The sequence below is a fragment of the Tenrec ecaudatus genome, chromosome 6, assembly GCF_050624435.1.
Source record: "Tenrec ecaudatus isolate mTenEca1 chromosome 6, mTenEca1.hap1, whole genome shotgun sequence".
Classification (NCBI taxonomy): domain Eukaryota; kingdom Metazoa; phylum Chordata; class Mammalia; order Afrosoricida; family Tenrecidae; genus Tenrec; species Tenrec ecaudatus.
This window is the reverse complement of record NC_134535.1, coordinates 151,659,336-151,683,059: the sequence shown is the minus strand read 5'-3', so window position 1 is coordinate 151,683,059 and position 23,724 is coordinate 151,659,336. Positions and strand designations below refer to the sequence as shown.

The 23,724-nt window shown below is 46.2% G+C and overlaps 1 protein-coding gene and 2 pseudogenes across 3 annotated transcripts in view; 2 read left to right on the top strand and 1 right to left on the bottom strand.

Annotated features, from left to right (window-relative positions):
• The first annotated feature begins 733 nt into the window (after positions 1-733).
• OPTN (optineurin) overlaps positions 734-23,724 on the top strand; it is a 56,775-nt gene continuing 33,784 nt past the window's right edge. The window contains exons 1-4 of one of the 3 annotated variants that reach the window (XM_075552367.1): positions 734-919; positions 14,033-14,209; positions 15,448-15,650; positions 18,745-18,927. In XM_075552367.1, the coding sequence (XP_075408482.1) occupies positions 14,044-14,209; positions 15,448-15,650; positions 18,745-18,927 (552 nt within the window). In that variant the 5' untranslated portion in view covers positions 734-919; positions 14,033-14,043. Of the gene's footprint in view, positions 920-1,261; positions 1,282-11,483; positions 11,504-14,032; positions 14,210-15,447; positions 15,651-18,744; positions 18,928-23,724 lie in introns of those variants that run through there. The other 2 variants (XM_075552368.1, XM_075552366.1) reach the window with 2 other exon arrangements.
• LOC142451712 (non-selective voltage-gated ion channel VDAC2 pseudogene) lies at positions 882-3,733 on the bottom strand (annotated as a pseudogene).
• On the top strand, positions 19,679-23,639 carry LOC142451299 (ubiquitin-like FUBI-ribosomal protein eS30 fusion protein pseudogene; annotated as a pseudogene).

The following is a 23,724-nucleotide window of genomic DNA, read 5'->3' as shown; positions in this document are numbered from 1 at the left end:
CCGCGTCTACCCCCACTCATCCTTCTTCTTGGCGCGCTGGGCTGCTCACACTTTCTCCGTTCACCCCTACCTCTTAATCCCTCTGTCGCGCCTGGATGTGTTTCCCTCCTCCCAGACCGACTGTAGATCAATCCCTGCCGCGCTGCAAGAACTGGTTGTCAGATACAATCCAGACCCATCCATTAGTCCTACCTGCTGGGAGAAGCTAGGTATTAGGGGTGAGCTGTTCCCTGAGAACAAGAGCCCTGGAAGCATCCCGCAGCCTTGTCAAAGATGTGTTTCCTGGCAATATGGGGTTAAAGAAATGTATGCTCGGTTAACTAGGTGTACACGTCAGGCACTTGACCTCGCCGAGCGAGGCTTCCATCCAAGCATCTTTCGGACAGTCCTGGGAGCGGCGCAGCGACCCCCAAGGGACTCCGGCGGCACTCACCAGGGCGCCCACGTGGAAGATGCAGGGAATATTGACTCCACACACTCATTCATCGATGTACTTATTTTAATGACCACCGTCCTCGCAACGATCACTCGGACGCCTGGGCGCAGCCCACACACCCCACCCCGAGTCCAGGCTGGAGCAGCGGGGCTGGAGCGCTGCGGAAACCGAGCGGGACTGGAGGTCCGGGGGTTAAAGGGGAGGAGCGGTAGCGCGTTGGGGGCGGGGCCTCCCGATGACGCCATCTTCGGGGCGGGGTCTGAGGGGGCGGGGCCGGGGATTTTCCCCGCTGGGAAGTGGGAGGCTGGGCGGCCGTCAGCTGAGCGGCGCTGGGCGGGGTCCCGAGGCCGCAGGTCAGCCCGAGGCTCGCGAGCCCTGCTTCCCCGCCCCTAGTCCCCCGCCTGCGTCCCGAGCCGGCGTCTGCATCCGGGTCCATGCCGTGCAATTAGTGACCCTCGGAGAGGGCGGAGTGCGGGCGGCCAGGTGAGCCGGGGTCGGAGGTGGGCCAGGGTCTCGGAAGAGGGCTAGGCCCTTGGGTGGCAGGCGCCTCTCCGCCCTGGAATATGTTGTCCCCATTCCTGCGATATGGAGCCTGGGGGGGGGGGGCGGTAGGTGGAGGGGAGAGTGCCCCTCTCGTGGGATGGCTGCCTTGGGGAGTGTCCAGGCCCCGAGGCCTGGGGATGACCGGGTGGGGGGGGGGGACCCAGACCTGCTGTGAAGGGGCCACGGGGTGACCATCCCAAAGGGCCCTGCCCCTTCCCTCTGCAGGTCGCTGGATGAGATCTTCCCGGGTTGGGAATGACGGTGCAGCCGATTCCTAGTCCTTAAGGAGGAAGTGGGCAAAGGTACACCTTTGGAAAATATGAAATCATTTTCTGAGTTGGCCCAGTCGTCCTCTCCGAGGTTGGTGGGCTTGGGAAACAGCAGAAAGAGATGGGCACAAGCGCCTGGGCGAGCCTGGGTGTATCTGTGTGCTCTGTGAGGTGTTGGGGGCAGTGAGTCAACTGGAAGCAGGAGAGAGAGACTGGCCAGGAGAAAACGAAACTCAAGTGTCTGGTCTGACCTTTGCCACCAGAAAATGTTCTAGAATGATAGGCCAAAGCTGGGAAAGCCAGGTGGCCTTCTCACCGTAAAACCCTTTGAATGTAGTTAGAAAAGTGGTACTGTTAACACAAGAGCCCACCTTGCTCTTTTGACCCAAGAGAAGAGTTCCAGAGCCCCTGGTTCAGGGAGTACTGGCAGCAGAGACCCGGGAGAGAGAGCTGCCCTGTAGTGGACGGGGCTGTGAATTGTCGCTTGTAGAGAGGGGACGGGGATGAGTTGACTCTGTGCGTACATGCATGCAGTGATTGTTTCGTCTGATTTTCTACCGGGCGAGTTCGTGGTTCTGTAAATATTGTGTATAAGATAAAAGCAACCGCTTTTTGGTTAGTGACCTTCAGGTTGCATGTTTTGCCCTGGAATCCAACAACAACACAGCTTTATTTTTGTCAGGAATTGGTCATTTACTGTATTACCTTCTGTCAGGACCCCAGGGACTATTCTGACCACAAAATATACCTGCTTGCCCTCAAACCTCACTTTCTCTGAAGTTGACAAAAGTTTGGAATGTCTGATAGAATCTGGGATTTGTGGTCAGAAAACCCAAAAGAAAAGAGGCATTAAGCTTTTCAAAAACAAAACAAAACAAAGGCTGTTTCATTCAGAAAAAGAATATTTTGAAGTGTTTATTATATACACTTTGACTTGTGTGTCTCACTGCCATCGAGTCAATGCCAGCTCTCTGCGGCCCTGTGGGCACGGTAGAACTGCCTCTGTGAATTTCTGAGACTGTAACTCTTTACAGGAGTAGAAAGCCATGTCTTTTCCCCTTGGAGCAGCTGTTGGTTTCGAACAGCAGACCTTGCGGGGAGCAGCCCAACCCTGAACCACTATGCCACCGGCTCTCCTTTTGACATGTACTTAAGGATTAAATAATAGAGTGAATTATGAAATGGTGCCTTTAGTGACTTTAATAGTGATTTTAGTAGTGATTTTTTAAAGCATTTCTAGTTTTTCAAACAACCTTTTAAAGTGGAGTTCAAGAATTTGGAAAAGAATGTTTTAGAACTGTAGAAAAACTCCTAATTCTGCCCTTCCACAGCAGAAAATGTCTTTCAGGTATTAGATTTTAAAATACTGCATTTTTCTTTAAATGAATCAAGGATGCAGAACACTCAAAGTGCTATTGGGGTGCTTGGCGGAAGGAACCTCCAATTTAACATAGGAACTCGGGCTTGAGCTGGACATTGAACTGTCCAGAGACAGTCTGCCCGGGCTCCAAGTGGTGCCAGTCATTTGGGGCAGAGGGCAGAGCAGATACCAGAACACAGAGGGAAAAACCTGCGGGAACTGTGCCTTTTTTCTCTCTCCCAGTTTTCATAAAGGTCTATTTCATTCTTGGTGGATAGCGCATTTACAGTTGAATACATTTAAATAATGTGTAGGTGACTACATGGCCGCAGGCAGCATTGGTAACTAGATAACCAATTGAACTAGAAATCAGCTAATAAGTTACTTTCTCAATGTTTAAAATGCAGCTCTTGTTTAGATCAAACTTTGTTTTGATCACCTTTGGGTGGGGTGACGTGGGGTTGGGGGGAGTGCACTTGGTCCCTAATGCCCAAGCCAAGTTTACTGACGTGTCAAGATCTCCCCAGACTTGTTGATAAATTAATCCTCCTCATTCTGTCCCATCATCAACATTAGTGTGTGGCTGGACGTTCCCAAAGTTATTCCCTGTCGACTTTGATTGGCACTGTTGAAGGTCATGTGATAACCCGATAACCATAGAGAGCTGACCCATGGATTGCAGGTCCTGCAACATCAAAGTCAACACCACAGCCAAGGTTTACACATTCCCTCTTGTAGGAAGTTCAAGATTTGAGCATGCTTATTTCCCGTGTTTGGTGAGAGGGTCGTATCAAATGTCAACTTTAAACCTTGGCAAATCTGGTCTCCAATTGCGATTTCTGTCCCCAGAGTGTTGTCAGTGTTCCATTTCTCTGTGAAAGTCAGACCACACCATTTATATTTAGGCTCCACGGTCCCCGTACCTTTACCAGTATCTGTGTTAGATGAAGCAGATGTTGAGAACTCCACCCCACTGCCCGACTTGGTTTTCACATCCAGTTTCACCAACCCCAAACCAAATCCTCTGTTGAAAATACCTCTGGCAGCTTTGCCAAGGTCAGCATACGATGGAGGAACGCACATGGGCCGCGTGCGCAGCACGCAGCTCTGCCCGTAGGTCGCCATGGCAGGACAGTGAGGAGTGTTCTGGTGACCTCCTGAGGGGAGCCGCTGTGCGATTGGCTGAGGCCACTCAACTCACTCAAAGTGGGCTTGCAGCTGCCTCGCCTGGAGGACAAACTGGAGCTGTGCCTTCTTGAATGGGCCTCAGATGCCACTGAGAGGCAGGCATTCTCAACCTGTGGTTCACTACTTCTTTGGGCAGTGGTCCTCAAATTTTTTAAACAGGGGGCCAGTTCACTGTCCATCAGACCTTTGGAGGGCCGGACTATAGTTAAAAAAAAAACGATGAGCAAATTCCTATGCACACTGGACGAGTCGGCAGCTAAGCAGGACAGGCAGCGGTGGCAAAAGCACCCGGTGGGCCAGATAAACCCGTGGGCCATAGTTTGAGGACCCCAGCCTTTGGGGGTCGAGCGACCCTTTCACAGGGGTCACCTGATTCATAACAGTAGCAAAATTACAGTGATGAAGTAGCCATGAAAATAATTGTATGGTTCGGGGTCCCCACAACGAGGAACTGTATGAAAGGGCTGCCCATCTAGCAGATTCAGAGAATGCCCTGTGCCAAAGTAAAGGCCTGGCCTGGTTATTTATCCTTCCCCCTGGCCCATTGTTCGGTGGTAGATGTCAGTAGAAGGCAGGTTCCCAGTGGACACCCAGCGACTTTCTGGCAGTTAGCACTGTCTTGGATACCTCAGGCTGCTCCAGCAGAAAGACCACTGCAATGGCTATCTCAAAGAGAAATCTGTGTGCTCACAGTGGAAGAGGCTAGAAATCCAAATCTAGACTGCTGGCTCTCAGCACACCTTTCTCTCTGTGTCGGCTCTGGAGGAAGGACTTTGTCGCTTGGAGCTTCTGTGCCTGGCCCATCTTGGTGTGACTTGTCATCTCTCTTCCCAATCTCTGCTTCTTTACATGACAAAAGAGACGACTTCAAGGTTGACCCTATACTGATCCTTTCTCAGAAACTTAGCAAAGACAACCTGTTCCCAAGAGGGAGGATAACCACAGACATAGAGGTTTGGACTTAAAGCATGTATTTGGGGGTAGAGGTCAGTTCAATATATCACAAGTGTCATCTGTAGTGGAATAGGCAGTTGTCTGGTGTGGTCATTGCTCATTTCTTCTGCCATCGAAGTAGTCAAGCCTGCTCAATATGACTGTCCACCATGGGAGAAAAACAAGACGTTGCATTGAATAAGAAGTTGAACCTATCATCTCTAGGCTAACTGGGTAATGAAATTTAAGCCCATGCCTGCAGGGCCATGTCATTGCTTGGCATCTAGAATTAAGAATGAGGATGTCTATTATAAGCAATTTAGCAGAACTGGGAATAAGATCTAGGAAAGTTTGCTTTTAATCGTTTTTGTTTTTGTTTTTTGCTTTTAATCTTTTGTCCACCAGGGAGTTCTCATGCTTCCTCACTAGTGAAATCTTGACAAATCCTGTGATAGATTAATTCGCCCTTTCATTGTCGAATATCACTTTTGCTGAGAAATGACATGTTTCTAATCGAGAGTAATTGGATTACTATGAGAAATTCTGTTATTAGAAATAATATTTTTTTAAAAAGAAAGAATCTTGGATTAAATAGCTTAGTTCCAATTTTAGTGACCTTGGAAGATATGTGTAAGGATTTATACTGTGTCTGCATTTGTGTTTGCTCAATTGAAAGTAACTCAACAGACCTTTTACCAATAGATATCTTACATGTTCGCTGTACCGTAATGGGTGCTAATGATGCTCCCAAGGTACACCTTCCCAAAATCAGATCACTTTTAGTAGAATTGTAGTCTTAAGGATATGTGTACTAAGATTCCTGTGCCTTATATACTAACTTATTATTATACCATTTGAATTATAAAGTCTTTTTTTCTAACAATGCTAGAAAACAGAGTACTGTACTGAGAACAGAGGCAGCTATCAGAGAGCGGGGGAGGGGACAGCACATCCTCGAGAGTCCTAGGTGTGTATTGAATGGTGGGGTTTGGACTGTCACCTTAAGAATTCTGTTTCAACAAGTGCTGACCCAGAGCTTCTGAGCTGAAAGCATCACTTGCTAAATGATTCCATAAATAATCCCAAGAGATCAGGTAGGATTTTCCAAGTCCACACACCTGGCTAGTGGCACCCCGCGTTTTCTCTGCTGTCTCCCTTAGCCCAGGCCTGGCCGTCTGCTTCCAGAGCCTTCAGGCCTGCTGTGCGCACACGGGGTCTCCATCAGGCAGCGCCGACCCAGCGGCAACGCACAACTCACCGCACAGCCTTGCAGTTTTCCTTGTGTCTCACCCCGGTCTGCGCAACCTGATGCCCGGATGGAATGACTAGCACTAGTTTCAGCTCCATGGTTGTTTCCAAAGGACTTTTTGGGTCTTAAGAAAGGCCAAAGAGGAAAACAAATCGGAACAATTTTTCTTTGCTTCTTATTTCTTCTCTTCTTTTCCCTCTCCCTTCAAACAACCATTTGGGAGAAGTTTGTGCATACGATCAAATGAGACCAACATAACACACCGCCAGATTTCCCACTACCTACACTTCTAAACACCAGCGAACTGTTTCCACGGCCTCTGCAGAGTGGCATAATCGTTGCGCGTCTGAGGAATGTAATATGGATGAGTAGGATATATAGTACATGGATTTGAACTTGGGCTTGAAGGTTGTTGCCTAGAATTTTAGGGTTCCTCTGCAAAATAGGAAAATTGTTATTAAACAAACCCTGTTGTTCCGAAACGTTCGCGCCTAGATCATGCTATATGAAAACCAATCTTTAGGAAAGCAAGAAAATTGCGGTGCATCCAAATTATTTTATTGGGGGAAAACAAAGCAGTCTCTTCTAGTCCCCTGCAAGTAGAACCCTGCAGGATTATACCACCGTCTGAATGAATGAGGGCATTTAAGGCATAGATCCTTGCCAATGGTTCAGAATTAACGAATATGCTTTATCAGTGTTTTCTGCCTCGTAAAACCGCCATCTTTATTAAGTCATTTTGGGGAAATACTAGTATATTACTTCATGCAAAATGCCGGAGGGAGAAGTCACTACGCCCGAGTGCCTGCCATTTCTCGTTGACAACAGCACTATCTCAGCATTACCTGGCCTCAGTCAGTGCTGACTCATTTCCGACTCATACTGGCTCTATGGGAGGACAGAAGTGCCCCTGTGGGCCTCCGGGACTGTACCTGCTTAAAGAGGAGAAAGCCTCACTTGTTTCCTGGGGAGCCGCTGATGGCTTCAAACTGCTCACCTTCGGTCATCAGCGCAGCACCTAACCGTGGTTCCTAATTACCTAGACGTTTTCTTCAAAATCCGAGGAGGTTACCTGCGGACCGCCACAGAACCCAAGGTCGCTTCCTGTTTGGCAAGAAGCATGTCTTGTGTTCGTTTCCTTTTAATCTCCTGCTACGAAGAAAATAGAGAGGTTAGGCCACATGGCAGAAAATAGAGTTCCCTTGTCTCTGTTTTCCGCTGACTGATTTTATGTATAATTGACCCCCCAACTCCCACGTTAGAAACTGTGTGCTCACTTCCCACCTCCTCCTGCATCCTGGAGCCTATTGTCTGTACCTGTTATGGTCCCTGTACCTGTATGGTGCGTGCATCTGTACCTGTTATGGTCCCTGTACCGGTATGGTGTGTGCATGTGTACCTGTTATGGTCCCTGTACCTGTATGGTGCGTGCATGTGTACCTGTTATGGTCCCTGTACCGCTATGGTGTATGCATGTGTACCTGTTATGGTCCCTGTACCGCTATGGTGTATGCATGTGTACCTGTTATGGTCCCTGTACCGCTATGGTGTATGCATGTGTACCTGTTATGGTCCCTGTACCGGTATGGTGTGTGCATGTGTACCTGTTATGGTCCCTGTACCGCTATGGTGTATGCATGTGTACCTGTTATGGTCCCTGTACCGCTATGGTGTATGCATGTGTACCTGTTATGGTCCCTGTACCTGTATGGTGCGTGCATGTGTACCTGTTATGGTCCCTGTACCGGTATGGTGTGTGCATGTGTACCTGTTATGGTCACTGTACCTGTATGGTATATGCATGTGTACCTGTTATGGTCCCTGTACCTGTATGGTGTATGCATGTGTACCTGTTATGGTCCCTGTACCGCTATGGTGTATGCATGTGTACCTGTTATGGTCCCTGTACCGCTATGGTGTATGCATGTGTACCTGTTATGGTCCCTGTACCGCTATGGTGTATGCATGTGTACCTGTTATGGTCCCTGTACCGGTATGGTGTGTGCATGTGTACCTGTTATGGTCCCTGTACCGCTATGGTGTATGCATGTGTACCTGTTATGGTCCCTGTACCGCTATGGTGTATGCATGTGTACCTGTTATGGTCCCTGTACCTGTATGGTGCGTGCATGTGTACCTGTTATGGTCCCTGTACCGGTATGGTGTGTGCATGTGTACCTGTTATGGTCACTGTACCTGTATGGTATATGCATGTGTACCTGTTATGGTCCCTGTACCTGTATGGTGTATGCATGTGTACCTGTTATGGTCCCTGTACCACTATGGTGTATGCATGTGTACCTGTTATGGTCCCTGTACCGCTATGGTGTATGCATGTGTACCTGTATGGTGCGTGCATGTGTACCTGTTATGGTCCCTGTACCGCTATGGTGTGTGCATGTGTACCTGTTATGGTCCCTGTACCTGTATGGTGTATGCATGTGTACCTGTTATGGTCCCTGTACCTGTATGGTGCGTGCATGTGTACCTGTTATGGTCCCTGTACCGGTATGGTGTGTGCATGTGTACCTGTTATGGTCCCTGTACTGCTATGGTGTATGCATGTGTACCTGTTATGGTCCCTGTACCGCTATGGTGTATGCATGTGTACCTGTTATGGTCCCTGTACCTGTATGGTGCGTGCATGTGTACCTGTTATGGTCCCTGTACCGCTATGGTGTGTGCATGTGTACCTGTTATGGTCCCTGTACCTGTATGGTGTATGCATGTGTACCTGTTATGGTCCCTGTACCTGTATGGTGTATGCATGTGTACCTGTTATGGTCCCTGTACCGGTATGGTGTATGCATGTGTACCTGTTTTCTGCCTCACAACAGTTCTATGGAATCCACAGTTACTTGAGATGTGATTGTCAATTGCAGCCGAGTCAGCTCCAAATCTTAGCGATCCTCCGTACAGCAGAACAAAACACTGCCCTCTCCTGTAACATGCTTCTAACAGTTGCTGTCTTTGTTCCAGCAGCCCATCATGTTGTCGAGCTTCCTCTGTTTCACCGAGCCCGTACCAAGCATGTTTTCCTTTGCCAGGCACTCACCTCTATGATAACACACGACCGAAACAGTTGAGACGAAGACTTGCCATCCTCACCTCTAAGATGCATTCTGGCTGCACTTCTTCCAACACAGATCTGTTCAATTTTCTGGTCCCTCACTGCCATCGAGTCGATTCTGACTCACAGTGGCCCTAAAGGACAGACTGGGACTGCCCCAATGGGCTTCCAAGCCTGTGACTCATTACAGAAAAGCCTCCTCTTCTCCTTTGGAGCAGCCGATGGAGCTGAACTACTGACGTTGCAGTTAGCAGCCCAATGTGTAACCCTCTCTGCCACCCTTCCTCCTCTGGTCATCCATAGTACATTCAGTAGTCAGCGGCAGCAGCACAGCCAAAGGCGTCAGCCCTTCTCCGTTCTTCATGGATGCCCGTGAAGCAATTGAAAGCGCCGGGGCTTGGACTAGATGCACCTAAGTCTTCAAAGTGCTATCTTTGCTTTTGGACATTCTAAAGAGGTCCAGTGTGGCAGATTTGCTCGGTGCAATATGTCATTGGATTGCTTGCCCACTGCTTCAGTGGGTGGTGGTTTTGCATTCAAGGAAAACGAAGTCCTTTGCAACCTGAATATTTTCTGTTTCTCATGATGCTGTCTGTTAGTCCAGTTGGGAAGATTTTTGTTTTCACTACACCGAGCTGTAATCTATACTGAAGGCTGCAGTCTTTGGTCTTTATTAATAAGTGTCTTGAGTGCTCTTATGCTTTCGGCAAGTGAAGCTGTATCATCTGTGTATCTCAAGGTGTCAATAAGTTGCTAATGAGTCCTCTCTCAGGGCCATGCTCTCCTTCAGACAGTCCAGCTTCCCCAATTATTTTTTTAACATACAGTTGTCCCTCTGCATCTGCAGGTTCAAGAGCCACTGATTAATCAGCCACTTAGCAAACAGATTGGAGGAAAAAGAAAAAAACAATTAAGTAGTCAAAGGCTAAGCTGGAAGGCAAGGGTTTTATTTACATAAATTTTACATTTTATTAAGTATATTAAGTAATGTAGAAATTATTTAAAGTATACAGGAAGGTTTGTGTTATTTATATGTAAATATGATACTATTTTATACATGTGACTTCAGACACTTCAGGGGGAGGAGTCCTGGAACTAGTGCCCTGAGGAAACCAGAGGGTGACTCTAGAGAGTATGCATGGTGAAAAGATACAACCCGGACGCACACCTTTCCTGATTCTAAACCACGCATAGCCCCTTCTATTCAATGTCCGAGTTCCCTGGGAGCGCAAGTAAGCCTCTGCAACCCCCATTATTTACAAGGTTATCTATAACTTGCTGTGATCCCTGTAACTAACTGTCTTTGCATATTCAATAAAGCACTAGAAAACATCTTTCCGCTATTCTGCTTTCAGCCAAATTCCGTCTGACGTCATCAGTGGTGTCCCTCATGTCACTCGTATCCCTCTTCTGAGTCCAGCTTGGCTTTCTGGTAGTTCCCTGTTGATGTCTTACTGCGGCCATTTTTTAATGATCTTCAGCAGAAGTTATTTGCATGTAGTGTTAATGATATTGTTTTATAATCTCCACATTTGGTTGTGTAACCTTTCATGGGAATAAGCACGAGTAGGGATCACGTCCACTCGTTTAGCCAGCTAGCTCACTGATTCCTTAGGATGGAAAAGTGAGTGTTTCCAGCATTGCAGCCACTGGTTGAAACACCTGATGTTTCACTGATTCCAATAACCTTGTTTTTCACCAGTGCAGCTTAGAATTTTTCAGTGCAGCTTAGAATTCTGATTTCATTAGCTTCGATTTTTTATCATAAGCTACCTCCTGAAATAATTGAATATTAAGTTTTGGGGGGCGGGGGGTTGGTACTGTGATTGTATAATCCTTCCATCTTCTTTTGTTGCTTCCTACATAATTCGGTATTTTCCCCATAGAACTCTTTACTACTACCACTCAAACCTTGCTTTTTTATCTTTAGCTCTTTCAGCTTAAGAAATGTCAAGTGAGCTTCCTAACGGCAGGGTTTAAAATTTTTTATTGTTCTAACTCCAGGTCTTTGCACATATCACTATAATATATAACTTTCAGATCTAAAGTCAGTTGGGATGTACTCAAGGCAATATTTTGGCTTTCCTGGATATGGTTTTATTTTCGTCATCTTCAGCTTAAGCTTGCACATGAGTAATTGATGACCTATGAGTTAGTTTATTGTGCCAACCAATAAACACATGTGGGGGTTAATTGAAGGGTGGAGAGATAATTGGCTCAGTGAGCCTTGCCTTTCTAATTCTCAGATCTCTTGCTTTGTGATGGTCGGACCAGGGTGCAGCTGCCTTAGCCAGTTCCCTGCTTCAGCTGGCAAGCCTCACTTCCTGCAAGACATCCTTAAGGAGAAGCCATGTGGACCTACCCCGATGCAGCCCTGGGTGCTGGAGCAGCCGTGTGGAGACCCCTGCCAGTGCTGAAATGCTTACATGCTCACTGATTCAGCTTTCCTTCTGTGGTCGGTGTCATTGAGTGTGTTTTGTGAGACGGAGAAGGACTTTGTGGGTTGGTGTCGGACAAATTGGTTAATGTTGGACTTGTAAGCTTGGGCAACACTGGGTTGGGATGTTTTCTTGATGTGCACTTAACCTTTATATAAAACTCTCTCTTATATGTGAGTTTCTGTGGATTTGTTTCTCTAATGTACCCAGACTAACACAGCCTATTCCAGGCTGCCCTGGCTGCATCTGATGGATGATACTGAGCATCTACACTGTCTCTTCACAGATGCAGTCTATTTGATTCCCATGTTTTCTGTCCATCAAAACCCACATGTATAGTCACTGTGTCTCCTGCTGCAAAACAACCTAGTCACAATGCATAAGGGTCTGGGCTTGAAAATTTGACCATGTGACCTGAAGCGTCATTTCTATCCCCAAGTCGGTAGTTTCCAACCACCAATCCTTCTTTGTTTTCAACTTTTGCATTCCAGTCACAGCAGTTACACATGGATCTTGATTGCATACTTGATCGATTTCAGGCTGTAAGATGTTGACAAAAATCTCTAATGCCTTTCCTCTCGGGCTTTAATAGTGGGTGTGTAGATTTGAATAATAGTAATATTAGCTGTCCTTCCTCATTGACGTATGGCTTTATCCTGCCACTGACGTAATCGTACTTCAGGCTAGCTCTTGACATGTTCCGTTCGACACTGAATTTTATATCATTCTACAATGCGTCATTCCTAGTGGAGTAGAACATATGATTAGCCGATTCGGAATTGACTATGCCAATCCATTTCCACTCACGAATGCCTAGGACATTGATCTCTATGCATTTTGTTTCCTTTTGAGGACTCAATTTCCCCACATTCATACCTCGTACGTTCCATCTTCCAGTTTTAACGGGTGCTTGCGGCTCCTCATTGTGAGTTGCGCCCTCTCAGCAAATGAAGGTTCCTGAAGCTTCCCGCCATTCACAGCTTTAAAGCTGATTCTTCCTGGATGTGGCATCTTCCCCAGTTGTAGTTGGGGTGCCGTCCATCCAGAGATCTTCCCATGCAGCACCGTGTCAGACAGTGCTGTGGGCCAATGGATGGAGAAGCGGAGCCCTCCTTTCTATTCTGTTAACCACATGGACTTAGAATTGCTTTCTAAGGGGAAGCCACTTGGAGCTGATCGTATACTTGTCAGATATTTGTCAACATTTGTCACATTTGTCTACATTCACAACAGGACTCGCTCTTTCTGTGCATGTGTGTGTGTTTACGGTAGGGGCTGGGGGACAGGTGTTGCCCTCACCTGTGTATTACATTTTAATATTACTAAATCCACATCTACATCTGTTCTTCATGGGAGAAGCTTATCGTCTTCAGGAATGAAGAATGATGCTGGTTACCTGTAGCACATAGCCAGTCGTTGGAAGAGACTTCTGTTTGCCCAGGTGCTAGGTCTTACAGACGGGGAGTTATGATAACAGTCATTTATATGTCATGCTCACACTGCACACTCTACAAAATAGAGTGATAGGTAAAACAATTTCCAAGTATGCAATAACTAAGAAAGATGTCTTAGTTATCGTTGTTTGCTTTGAAACATTATATAATACGAAGCATTCAACAGCATCTTTTCTGTCTTTAAGCTTGGTTTTGCACTCATACCTCCTTGTGCTTCTTATAAGCGACCTTAGGCACGCCCCGTGAACTTGGATTCCTCCTCTGTAGACTAACTATCGGGTTGCTTTTTAGTGAGCAGTAGCACGATACGGTGCTCAGCACGTAGATTTGAAAAGGACTCACTGCCATCTAGTCAATTCTGACTCAGATTTAATGTTAAAAAAATAAAATAAAGAGTTTTGCCTGTATTCTTCATCAAAAAACACCACAAGTAAAATACAGAACATACTCAAACAGCTTTATTGTGATTCATTCACATGCCATGTAGTTCATCCAAAATAGGGGATTTGAACTCAGAGATGTCGATGGGAAACTCGCTTCAATGGTGCTGTGCCTACAGTACTGGTCTATGTAAGTGTTAGGTGTATGTGTTAGGAAGTCTTTGTGCTAGGGTTCCTGATCATCCCCAAACCACCCCCCTCTCCTGCGTCTCCCAGAACTCCTCACTCAGGACACACGGTTCCCTGAAGCTGGGACACACATACCCGCCTTTTTTTGTTTGTTTAAAAGGAAGAATCGAGTGTGTGTTAAAATGTAATTGCTGATAAAATAGCCAGCACTCAGAAGAAAAATTTTCATCTCATCTTATTCACTGCCACCGAGTCGATGCTGACGTAGAGCAACTCTAGGCCAGGCCAGAACTGCCCCTGTGGGTTTCTCAGACTGTAACGCTTTACAGGAGTAGAAAGCCTCATCTTTCTCCCAAAGAGCGGCTGGTGGTTTCAAACTGCTCACTTTGTGGAGAGCAGCCCACTATATCACCAGCGCTCCTCAGAAGAAGTATTAGCAATTCCTAATAGATCTGTGGGCCTTGTGAAGCCCTCCTCGCCAAGAGGGTGGCAGGTAAATTCTCGGCTTGTGCCTTTCCCTTAGGAACTGCTGCCATGTCCCACCAACCACCGAGCTGCCTGACCGAGAAGGGGGACAACTCCAAGAAAAGCACAGAAAATGGGCCCCCCAATCTGCCTCACCCCAACCTGGACACGTTCACCCCGGAGGAGCTGCTGCAGCAGATGAAAGAGCTCCTTGCTGAGAACCACCAGCTGAAAGGTGAGCAGGCCTGGCGCCTGTGCCTACATGCACCCTGTGCCTGCTGGAAATGTAATCCTTTTGTGAAGAGACCCGTAGGGACACTTGCTTTCTCCCTGGGGAGAAAGGCAACATAGACGGGAGCTTTTTGTGAGGTCCAAACGGCCTCATTGCTTACTTTCAGATAAAATTTAAAATAAAAACAAAACCCACTGCCATCAAATTGACACCGACTCATAGTGACTCTACGGGCAGGGTGGAGCTGCCGCTGTGGGTTTCCAGCCCTGCAACAATTTATGGGAGTAGAAAGCCCCATCTTTCTCCCATGGGGTGCCCAGTGCTTTCCAACTACCGAAATTGTGGGTAGCAGTCAATGTGTAACTCACTATCCCATCAGGCTCCTGGCTTGGGATAGAGGTGAGAATAACAATTGCTAGTGTATCTCAGGGAAATCGCACAATGACAGTCCATTTAAAAAGAAAAAGAAGGAGGGGGGTGGGGCGGCATTCAGTCAGTTCAACTGATTGTGACCCTGTAAACCAGACAAGAGCATCCCAATCAGTTTCCTAGACTGTAACTGTCACGGAAGGAAGCCTGGTGGCATGCATGCGTGAAAGGTGGAAACGCGTCAGCCACGCTGTGGGAGTGTTTCCACAGCAAGTACAGACTGAGGAACCTTATGCAGCAGTTCCGCTCCGGCCTGTGTAGTTACCATGAGTTGGAATTGACTAGACAGTAATGGGCTTTGGCTTTGTCTCCACTTTTTGAGTCTGCGGGGAAACAGCCGGGGGTTGGAGCTGCTGGTCTTTTGAGGTGTTGTGTGCTTAACCACGGTACCGCCAGGGCGTCTGTTCCAAAGACGAGGGGCTGCTGGTGTTAGATTCCCATATATCACCTTGTTGAGAGAGCATTCCAATAGCTCAAACCCTAGCTTTTGGCAGAACCAGCGTGTGAATCTAAAAGTGATTAGACCTTCCTCACTCCCCTAATTATTAATAGGTTTCTGGGCTGGAGTGGGAACACATATATTAATTCTGTTCTTTCAGAGCTATAACAGACTAGAAATGATCTTAGACCTACTAGTCGGGTGGGAACCAACATCTTGCTACCGTCTGTTTCCTGCCGACCGTGGGCCCAGGCCAAGCACGGCAGCCATAGACAGCAAGCTGGGGAGTGAAGGGACCTCAGGGCATGTTTGATTCATCGGATGAAGTCTGCCGCCCTGGTGTGTGACTCCCTCACTTTTCCCCACCACACAGAGGCCATGAAGCTCAATAATCAAGCCATGAAGGGACGGTATGAGGAGCTTGCAGCCTGGACAGAGAAACAGAAGGAAGAACGCCAGTTCTTTGAGATACGGAGCAAAGAAGCCAAAGAGCAGCTAATAGCCTTGAGTGATGAAAATGCCAAATTGAAGGAGGAACTGGGAAAACTACGAGAGAAAGCAGAAAGGTCCCTTGAGGTGAGCACACGGATTCATTGTGATTCAAGGAAAACAACTGGACCAAAGGTTCGGGGATGGTGGCGTGGAGTAGGTGTTAACAAACCCAGGGAGAAGGGAACAACAAGTGATCCAAAGTCGGTGGGCTTGATCAAGGGCAATGTAACCGAGAGGAATTACTGAAACCCAAATGAAGGCTGAGCATGATAGTGGGACAAGATGAAAGTAAAAGGAAATAGAGGAAAGAACTAGGAGGCAAAGGGCATTATAGAGGTCTAAATACAGGCATATACATATGTAAATATATTTATATATGACTATGGGGAAATAGATCTAGGTGCATGTATCTATAGGTTTAGTATTAAGGTAGCAGATGGACATTTGGCATCTACTCAAGTACTACCTCAATGCATAAACACTTTGTTCTATTAAATTGGCATTCCATGATGCTCACCTTCCCAACATGATCGCTGAAGACAAAGCAGGTGTACAAGCAAATGTGGTGAAGAAAACTGATGGTGCCCAGCTATCAAAAGATATAGTGTCCAGGATCTTAAAGACTTGGAGGTACACAAGTGGCCATCTAGCTGAGAAGCTACAAAGCCCATATGTAAAAGGCACACCAGCCTGTGTGATCATGAGGTGTTGATAGGATCAGGTACCAGGCATCAAAAACTCAGAACAAAAAATCATATCATTTTGAATGAGGGGTAGTACGGAGTGGAGACCCAAAGCCCATCTGTAGGGAATCAGACATCCCCTTACACAGGGTTTCGGGGAGGAATGAGCCAGTCAGGGTACAGTATAGCACCAATGAAGTATACAACTTTCCTCTAGTTCTTTAATACTTCCTCTTCCCTCCCCACAACTATCACGATCCCAATTCTACCTTGCAAATCCTGCTAAACCAGAGGATGTATACTGGTACAGAAGAGAGCTGGAAACACAGAATGCAGGAGAGATAAACTCTTCAGGGCCAATAATGAGAGTAGCCATACCAGGAGGGTAAGGGGAGGGTTGGGGAACCGATCACAATGATCCACATATAACCCCCTCCCTGGGGGATGGACAAAAGAAAAGTGGGTGAAGGGATGTGTTGGTCAGTGTGAGACATGAAAAAAAAAATAATAATTTATAAATTATCAAGGGTTCGTGAGGGAGGAGGCAGGGAGGGGGGGAAAGGAGGAGCTGATCCCAAGGGCTCAAGTAGAAAGAAAATGTTTTGAGAATGATGATGGCAACAAATGTGCATATGTACTTGACACAATGTATGTATGTATGTATGTATGTATTGTGATCAGAATTGTACCAGCCCCAATGAAATGATTTAAAAGGGGGGAGGGTGTAAATGTCAAAGGTTCTCTTTACGTGCTGATTTCTGGGGTTTAGGTTAAGCAGCACCTTTCCTTTCACTTTCGTTTTTAAAGAGCATTTCCGTCTGAGTCATTAGAGTGAGATTACAAAGGGCTTTTTCCTCTCCTTGTGGCTCTCAAGCTCCTTTCCCAGGGAGTTGCTATTCTCTAAGGCAGTAGTTCTCCACCTTCCTAATACCCTGACCCTTTCATGCAGTTCATGTGGTGGTGACCCCCCGGCCATAACATTACTTTCATTGCATTTTCAGAACTGTCATTTTGCTACTGTTATGAATCGGGCGACCCCTGTGAAAGGACCGTTCGACCCCCCCTAAGGGGTCACGATCCATAGGTTGAGAACCACTGCTCTAAGTCCTCTGGTAGTTTCACCACAGAGAGAAAGACCGCGGGAAGGGAATTTCCTTCTGCAAATCAGTACCTGTGCCACGCTTTTAAAAATATTTTTGGACAACTTGGTGTGTGGTCCATCCATGTGCCTGTCTGATGCGTTTCCATTCTTCTATAACCCTTAGGGCCTATTAGTCATTTCTTGGGGAATCTCTCTCAGAGGGGACAAAGAAGGGGGAATGAGAAAGCTCACCTGGGACAATGCGAACGACAACTTTAAAACTACTTCTCTCTGCCGCTTGTTTGGAGAATCTCTAGATGATGGTTCATAAAACGCTAACTTCTTAAGAATAGTTGCAATTTTTCTTTAACAGCTGGTCAGTATTTGTACCATACTATCAGCATGTTTGTTTGTTTTTCAGGGGTGTGTTTCAATTTTATAATGTGCTGCAGTTTCCCCAAATCCCAGTTGCATCTGTTGAGGCGCTGGAACAGGAGCTAGAGGGTGGCCTGGTGCATGGGGAGCAGCGAAGGTGTCCGGAGAGAGATCCAGAAGGCGCTTTCCAGACCCCAGGGTGCCAGCACTTCTTTCCAGAACAGGGCCTTGGGGCTGAGACAGGCAGGGCCTTACGCCAATGATGACAAGCCATGGACCAGAAACTGTTCTCCCCACTCCCTCTGAGAGCTCCACATTTGGACAAGCTCTTTCCTGTATGACTCTGTCAGCCGCAGTCACTGCAGCAGGACAAGTAGAACCTGCACCGGACAACCGAAAGTATTTGTTACTCAGACCGAAATTAAGTTTTTTGGCCCTACATTCCAGCTTCCAAATTTCCTTTTTTTTTTCTTTCCCTCTCTCATGCGACTGATGTTACCAACCTTGAAACACTAAGCAGAAGTTTCTAGCAACCTGACTGGGAGACTGTTGAGCCTTTCGTGTGTTTTTCTCATTATTTTACCAAGCATATTGCTCCTGTGATTTGGCTTCTGACTAGACAGGACATGAATTGGAGAGGGAGCTAGCAGACAGTTGTGAAGACTTTGAGTTATAGAGGCTTTTTTTTTGGGGGGGGGGGATTCTTCTGAAATTCTGGGCTACACCTTATGACTCTACTGTTAACCTACGTCTGGCCAGGCATTTTCATTCTAGTAAATTTTTTCCGTGTCTGAGGAGGTATTTCTTTCTTGTCACAGGGTACTCTTTCTATTTGAGTACAATAAAATAATGTAAAAATTTCCCATTGAATGTTATGTTGAAATAAGTTGTCAAGTAAACCAAGAATGTTCTAGTATAAAGCATGGGGGGCCAAGATATTGAAAAACTGCCTCGTCAAACGGGGATGGGATAGAATTAAGTTGGAAGGCCTGGTCTTGGATGAAATTGCCCTTTGCTTTCATGTCCTTGTCATTCCCAGAACCCTGCTGGCAACGGCAAGTTCCCCAAGACCGAGCTGGAGCAAGAGCCGGAGCAGCTGAAGACTCAGGTGATTCGCCTTCAAGCCGAGAAGGCGGACCTTCTGGGCATTGTGTCTGAATTACAACTCAAGCTCAATGCCAGTGGCTCCTCTGAGGATTCCTTTGTGGAAATTAGGATGACTGTAAGTTTAAATTAAAAACAAAACCCTCACCCAGACAATTGGGGAAAAAGTAACATTTCTTTTTCACATCAGGAAACCAAACAGTGTGGAAAACATTAATCAGCTCTTCCTTTTACAAGGGTAAGTAACATAATGCTTAAAGCTCCCAAACGTCAGTGACATCAATTCAATGCCTACTCATGGTGACCCTGGAGGACAAGGTCGAGCTGCCCTTCCAATCCACTAGACTGGCTCTTTACAGGAGTAGAAACCCCGGCTTCCTCCTGAGGAGTGGAGATGGTTTCAACTGCACATGGAGCTCAAAAAAAAAAAGTGTCATAGATAAAATGAAAAACTAGTGATCACTTCTATGAGATGAAGAATAGTTCTTCCCTGCCCACCCCAATATGTCCTGGCAAATCGGGCAGTTTTGTAACTGCCTGAAAAATGTAAGCATAAACTTTCCATCATTTTTTTCCAGATCTGGTCCCAAAATTGTGTTCAAGAGTTCATGTAAGTGAGCATCAGTTTGGTCAGATAGAGTAAACAGTTACCTTTTAAACATTTTTTTAATACTAGAACATGCTTTTCAAACAAGTTCAAGTGGATTCCCCTTGAAATCAGGAATAAGACAAGGCTGCTGGCTCTTGCTGCTTCTATTTGATACTGTTTTAGAAGCTCTTTCCAGAGAAAGAAGACAAAAATTAAAAATAATTAAAATATTGGAAAAGAAGTAAGATGGTCTCTATTCACACAGTCCTATGTATTGAAAATCCCAAAGAATTTTCAAGAAAGTTTTTAGAACTAATACATTCACCGAAGTTTCGAGGTACAATGTCAACAAACAAAAATCACCACCAGTGATAAGTCTGCATATGAAGTTAGGGAAATTATTTCAGGACAGTAGCATCTAAGAGAATAAAATCGCTACGGGTAAGTTCCACTAGGGAATGTAGGCGACTTGCCCAATGGAAATGATATCACACTGCTGGAAGATTTTGAAAGACTCATAAATGGGAAAGCTTTCCATATTCATTGAATGGAAGGCGCAATATTGTTGAGATGTCAAAATTATAACTGCCTCTTTTATAGAAATGGGGGAAAAGGTATTCTTCCACTTTATATGGGTTGGCAGGAAGCCTTGAGCAGCTAAGATAACGTGGAAAGAAAATAAAAAACTAGGAGGACTCACACTTCCTCATTGTAAATCATAGTATCCAACTACCGTAATCCAAACAGCCTGGTCCTGACAACAATAGATAGAACATAAGCCAGTGGAATAGAATTGAGAGTGCAAAGATAGTCTGCCTCTCTATGGTCAGCTCATTTTTTATGACGTTACTGAGTCTATGTCATGAGGAAAAAAGATTATCTTCAATAAATGGTGTTGGGAAAATTGGATTTTCATAAGCAGATACTTGTACGTCAGTGTTTATGACAGCACTCTAGCAGCTGTGCATTGAGCTGCTAACCCCAAGATCAGCAGTTCAAACCCACTAGCTGCTCCGTGGGAGAAAAATAAGGCTTTTGGGTCCCATAGAAACTTATAACCTTAAAAACCCTCAGGGCCAGTTCTACCCTGTTCTATAGTGTCAGGTCAATGGCAGTGAATCTGGTTTGGAGTTTCACAAGAGCCGAAAGATAGAAACAGTGAACCATGGTTTTACCTATTTTGCGACCATAACTAGATGGTGCCAACTACTACTAGATGGTCTCAGATAGAATGGACAAGAAAAAAAATCTCATAGAATTTGGCTCCTTTGTTTAGTGAAGTGGGGTCATGGTTTCATGTGGCATCCCCAGTAAATTTGCCAGTAACTTGTTTGGTGTTTCTGTTCCACGTCCTAGTCCATTACTAGTGCCTGGCACCTTAAAAGGTTACAGTTGGCCATCCAAGTACAGCACTTGATCTCTGTGTGCCTCGCACAGCAGAGGAGGAAGGAAAGTCAAGAGTTGGAAGAGGAAATATGTGCTTCTTGGTAGTTGCCTCCAAAACCACAGCTTCCTTTGACATGAGACCAGAACTGGATGGTGCCTGGCTACGTTACTGAACATTCCGATCACAGAGTCTACAGAAGAAGCTCAATCAAGAGGAAAAATACAATATAGAATTTCACATTGTCGTAGAATCCAGACCATCTGGAGCCATAGCAGCTGGATGAACCCCTGAGATCATGCCCTCAAGAACCGTTAAGCTTTAAGCCACAAACATCCCAATATGAGCCTCCCTAACACCAAACATCAGTGCAACTTAACCAGTAAAGCACATCTGCTTTGGGGATTGAACTCCCGGTGTGGAATAAAATTGACAACGGCAATGCCAAAGATGAGCTCAGGACCTTAGAGAGCAGCGAGCTAACATGAATGGGGGGAACCACTCTGAAAAGGAGGCGAGAATGGTCGCACAACTTGAACAATGTAATCAATGACCCGGCGCTCCAGTGCACAGGTAGAAATTGTTGAGTGATAAGTTCAACCAATCAAGAGCCACAAAAATAAAATACCTTCTTAATAGAAAATCAGCGCTTCCCTGATTGTAGGTTAAAGACAGGATAGCTTCTTCTTCCGACGTCAGTTACTCAGGGCCCTCAGAGACCTGAGTTTGAAGCCAGTGTCTTCGACCTCGCCCTTGGCGTGCACACTGAAATGAGCGAAGCGGTAAGTGCTGATGTATTTCTCAGCATCCCTGAGGCATTAATCATGACCATATCTAAGCGGACAGGCAGGTGTTTTAAAGAATAAAGCAGGTGTGGGTAAACCATAAAGGAGTCTTTAAACAAAAGCAGGGAGAAAAATTCTCGGATTACATCCTCAATAATACGGGCTGTTAGTTCAGCATCATCGGGACACATCCCAGATGACGAATAAAGAGATGAACTGTGTCTGGGAAGAGAACTGCGCCTTGTAGATGAGTATGTATGGCGGGGCCCAAGGGGGGTCTGAAACATTAGTAGCTACCTTTCTTTACTTACTGATTCGCTGGATGCTCTAAAAGTCAGCGGGGTATGAAAACATTGTTAAGAACCTTGCGTAGTGACCTGGGATGCAGCAGCAGCATGGATGTGCGTGCTCCGCTTCGTCCTCTTTCTTGGCTCCATCGTAGCCGCAGCCAGAGCAGGCGCTCCTTTCCGTCACCATTGTGCAGCTTTGTCCGAGCCCAGGAGTTACACCCTCGCAAGGTGACCGGCCAGGCGATGGTTGCTCAGACCAAGACCCGGGAGCATCATTGGAGGGTGTCGCCCTGAAAACCAGGTTGTGCTTCTGGGAAGCTTGCCTCTGGAGGATGGGGCTGCCCTGGACCAGTGTGGGCTGGAAGCCCTGGCTACTCTAGAAGTAACTGGCCCGGCCCACCGGTGGATGTGGTACAACCGGTGTTTTGTGAATTTTGTGCCCACCTTTGGCAAGAAGAAGGGACCTCATGCCAACTCGGGAATCCTTTGTAACCCTGGTTAATAAAAGCCACGGTGGCCCATGCCCCAAAAAAAGAACCTTGCCATCCATGCCCCTCCATGTTTTTAGCTGCCTCACCTGTGGCCAGAATTAAGAATGAAAAAATCCACCGAGTCAAAAGCTCACTGTCTTCTTTTCTGCAAGTGACCAGAGACGACTGCAACACAAGTTTGCTCAAAGGGCCTTAACCGTTTGCAAATAACTGATAAGACTTGGGAAGCTCAAAGAGCATATCAGACGTTTCCAAAGGAGGCTTCTCACTTCAGAGTACATGGTTGGCACTGACATCCTCCCTCTCAGAAAAGTGACCGTTCCTGTTAGTAAGCATGTTTGTTTTTCTTCCTGTGCTTCTGTGAACACAGCCCAAGATTTAGTAAGGCGTTGTATCGTCAAAATTATTTGCAATAGGGGAATGGACAGCAGAAAAGTGGGTGAAGGGAGACATCGGTCAGTGTAAGAGATGAAAAAATAATAATAATTTATAAATGATCACAGGTTCTTGAGGGAGAGAAGGTGGGAGAGGAAGAGTGGAAAAATGAGCTGATACCAAGGGCTCAAGGAGAAAGAGAATGTTTTGAAAATGATGATGTACAAATGTGCTTGCCACAATGGATGGAAGGATTGTGATAAGAGTTGTACGAGCCCCCAATAAAATGATTTTTTAAAAAGCAGAGGACATCCTCAAGGCATTATTCAGAATTTTTTTAAAAGAGTGATTTGCAACAATCTATGTGCACTTGCTCATTGGAATGAATAAATGGCTCAGTTGTCTTAGGTCTTCATGTTCCAAAATGGCCCGGCGCACATCACAGTTTTCCAGCGGAGCCTCCGGGCCCCAGCCAATGCTTCGTGAGCTCCACTCCCAGAAAGCTGCCTCAGCTCCAGCTTGGCTTCTACAGGTTCTACCATCTTGCCTTTGAAAGGCAGCACCCTGTGCACATGGCCACTAGCTTTTTGCCACGTAACCTAGGAGAGGAGGGAGCTACCAAGGAGCAAGGGCAAAGATAAGCTTGCATGTTGTTGGAGTCAGGATGAGAGAGCAGAAATGAGAAGAGGCTGACCTTGATGCCTTCACATAGATGTTTGTAATCCTGGGAGAGCACACTCTGTGTGTGTGTGTGTGTGTGTGTGTGTGTGTGTGTGTGTGTGTGTGTGTGTAGGGCAGGAAAAGGAGGAGGGAATGCAGTAAGGGAAAAGTAAATTGCTGTTGCACTTAAATGGCTGAATTTCAATATTTCACACCTAAATATTTGGTAATTTCCCTGGGTTGCCTTTCTCCCACATTCATGACCTTTTGTGTTTTTCTCCTTTGGTAAGGAATTTGCCTTGCATGCATAGTCTATGAAATCCTCTTTTCGTTTCCACTTT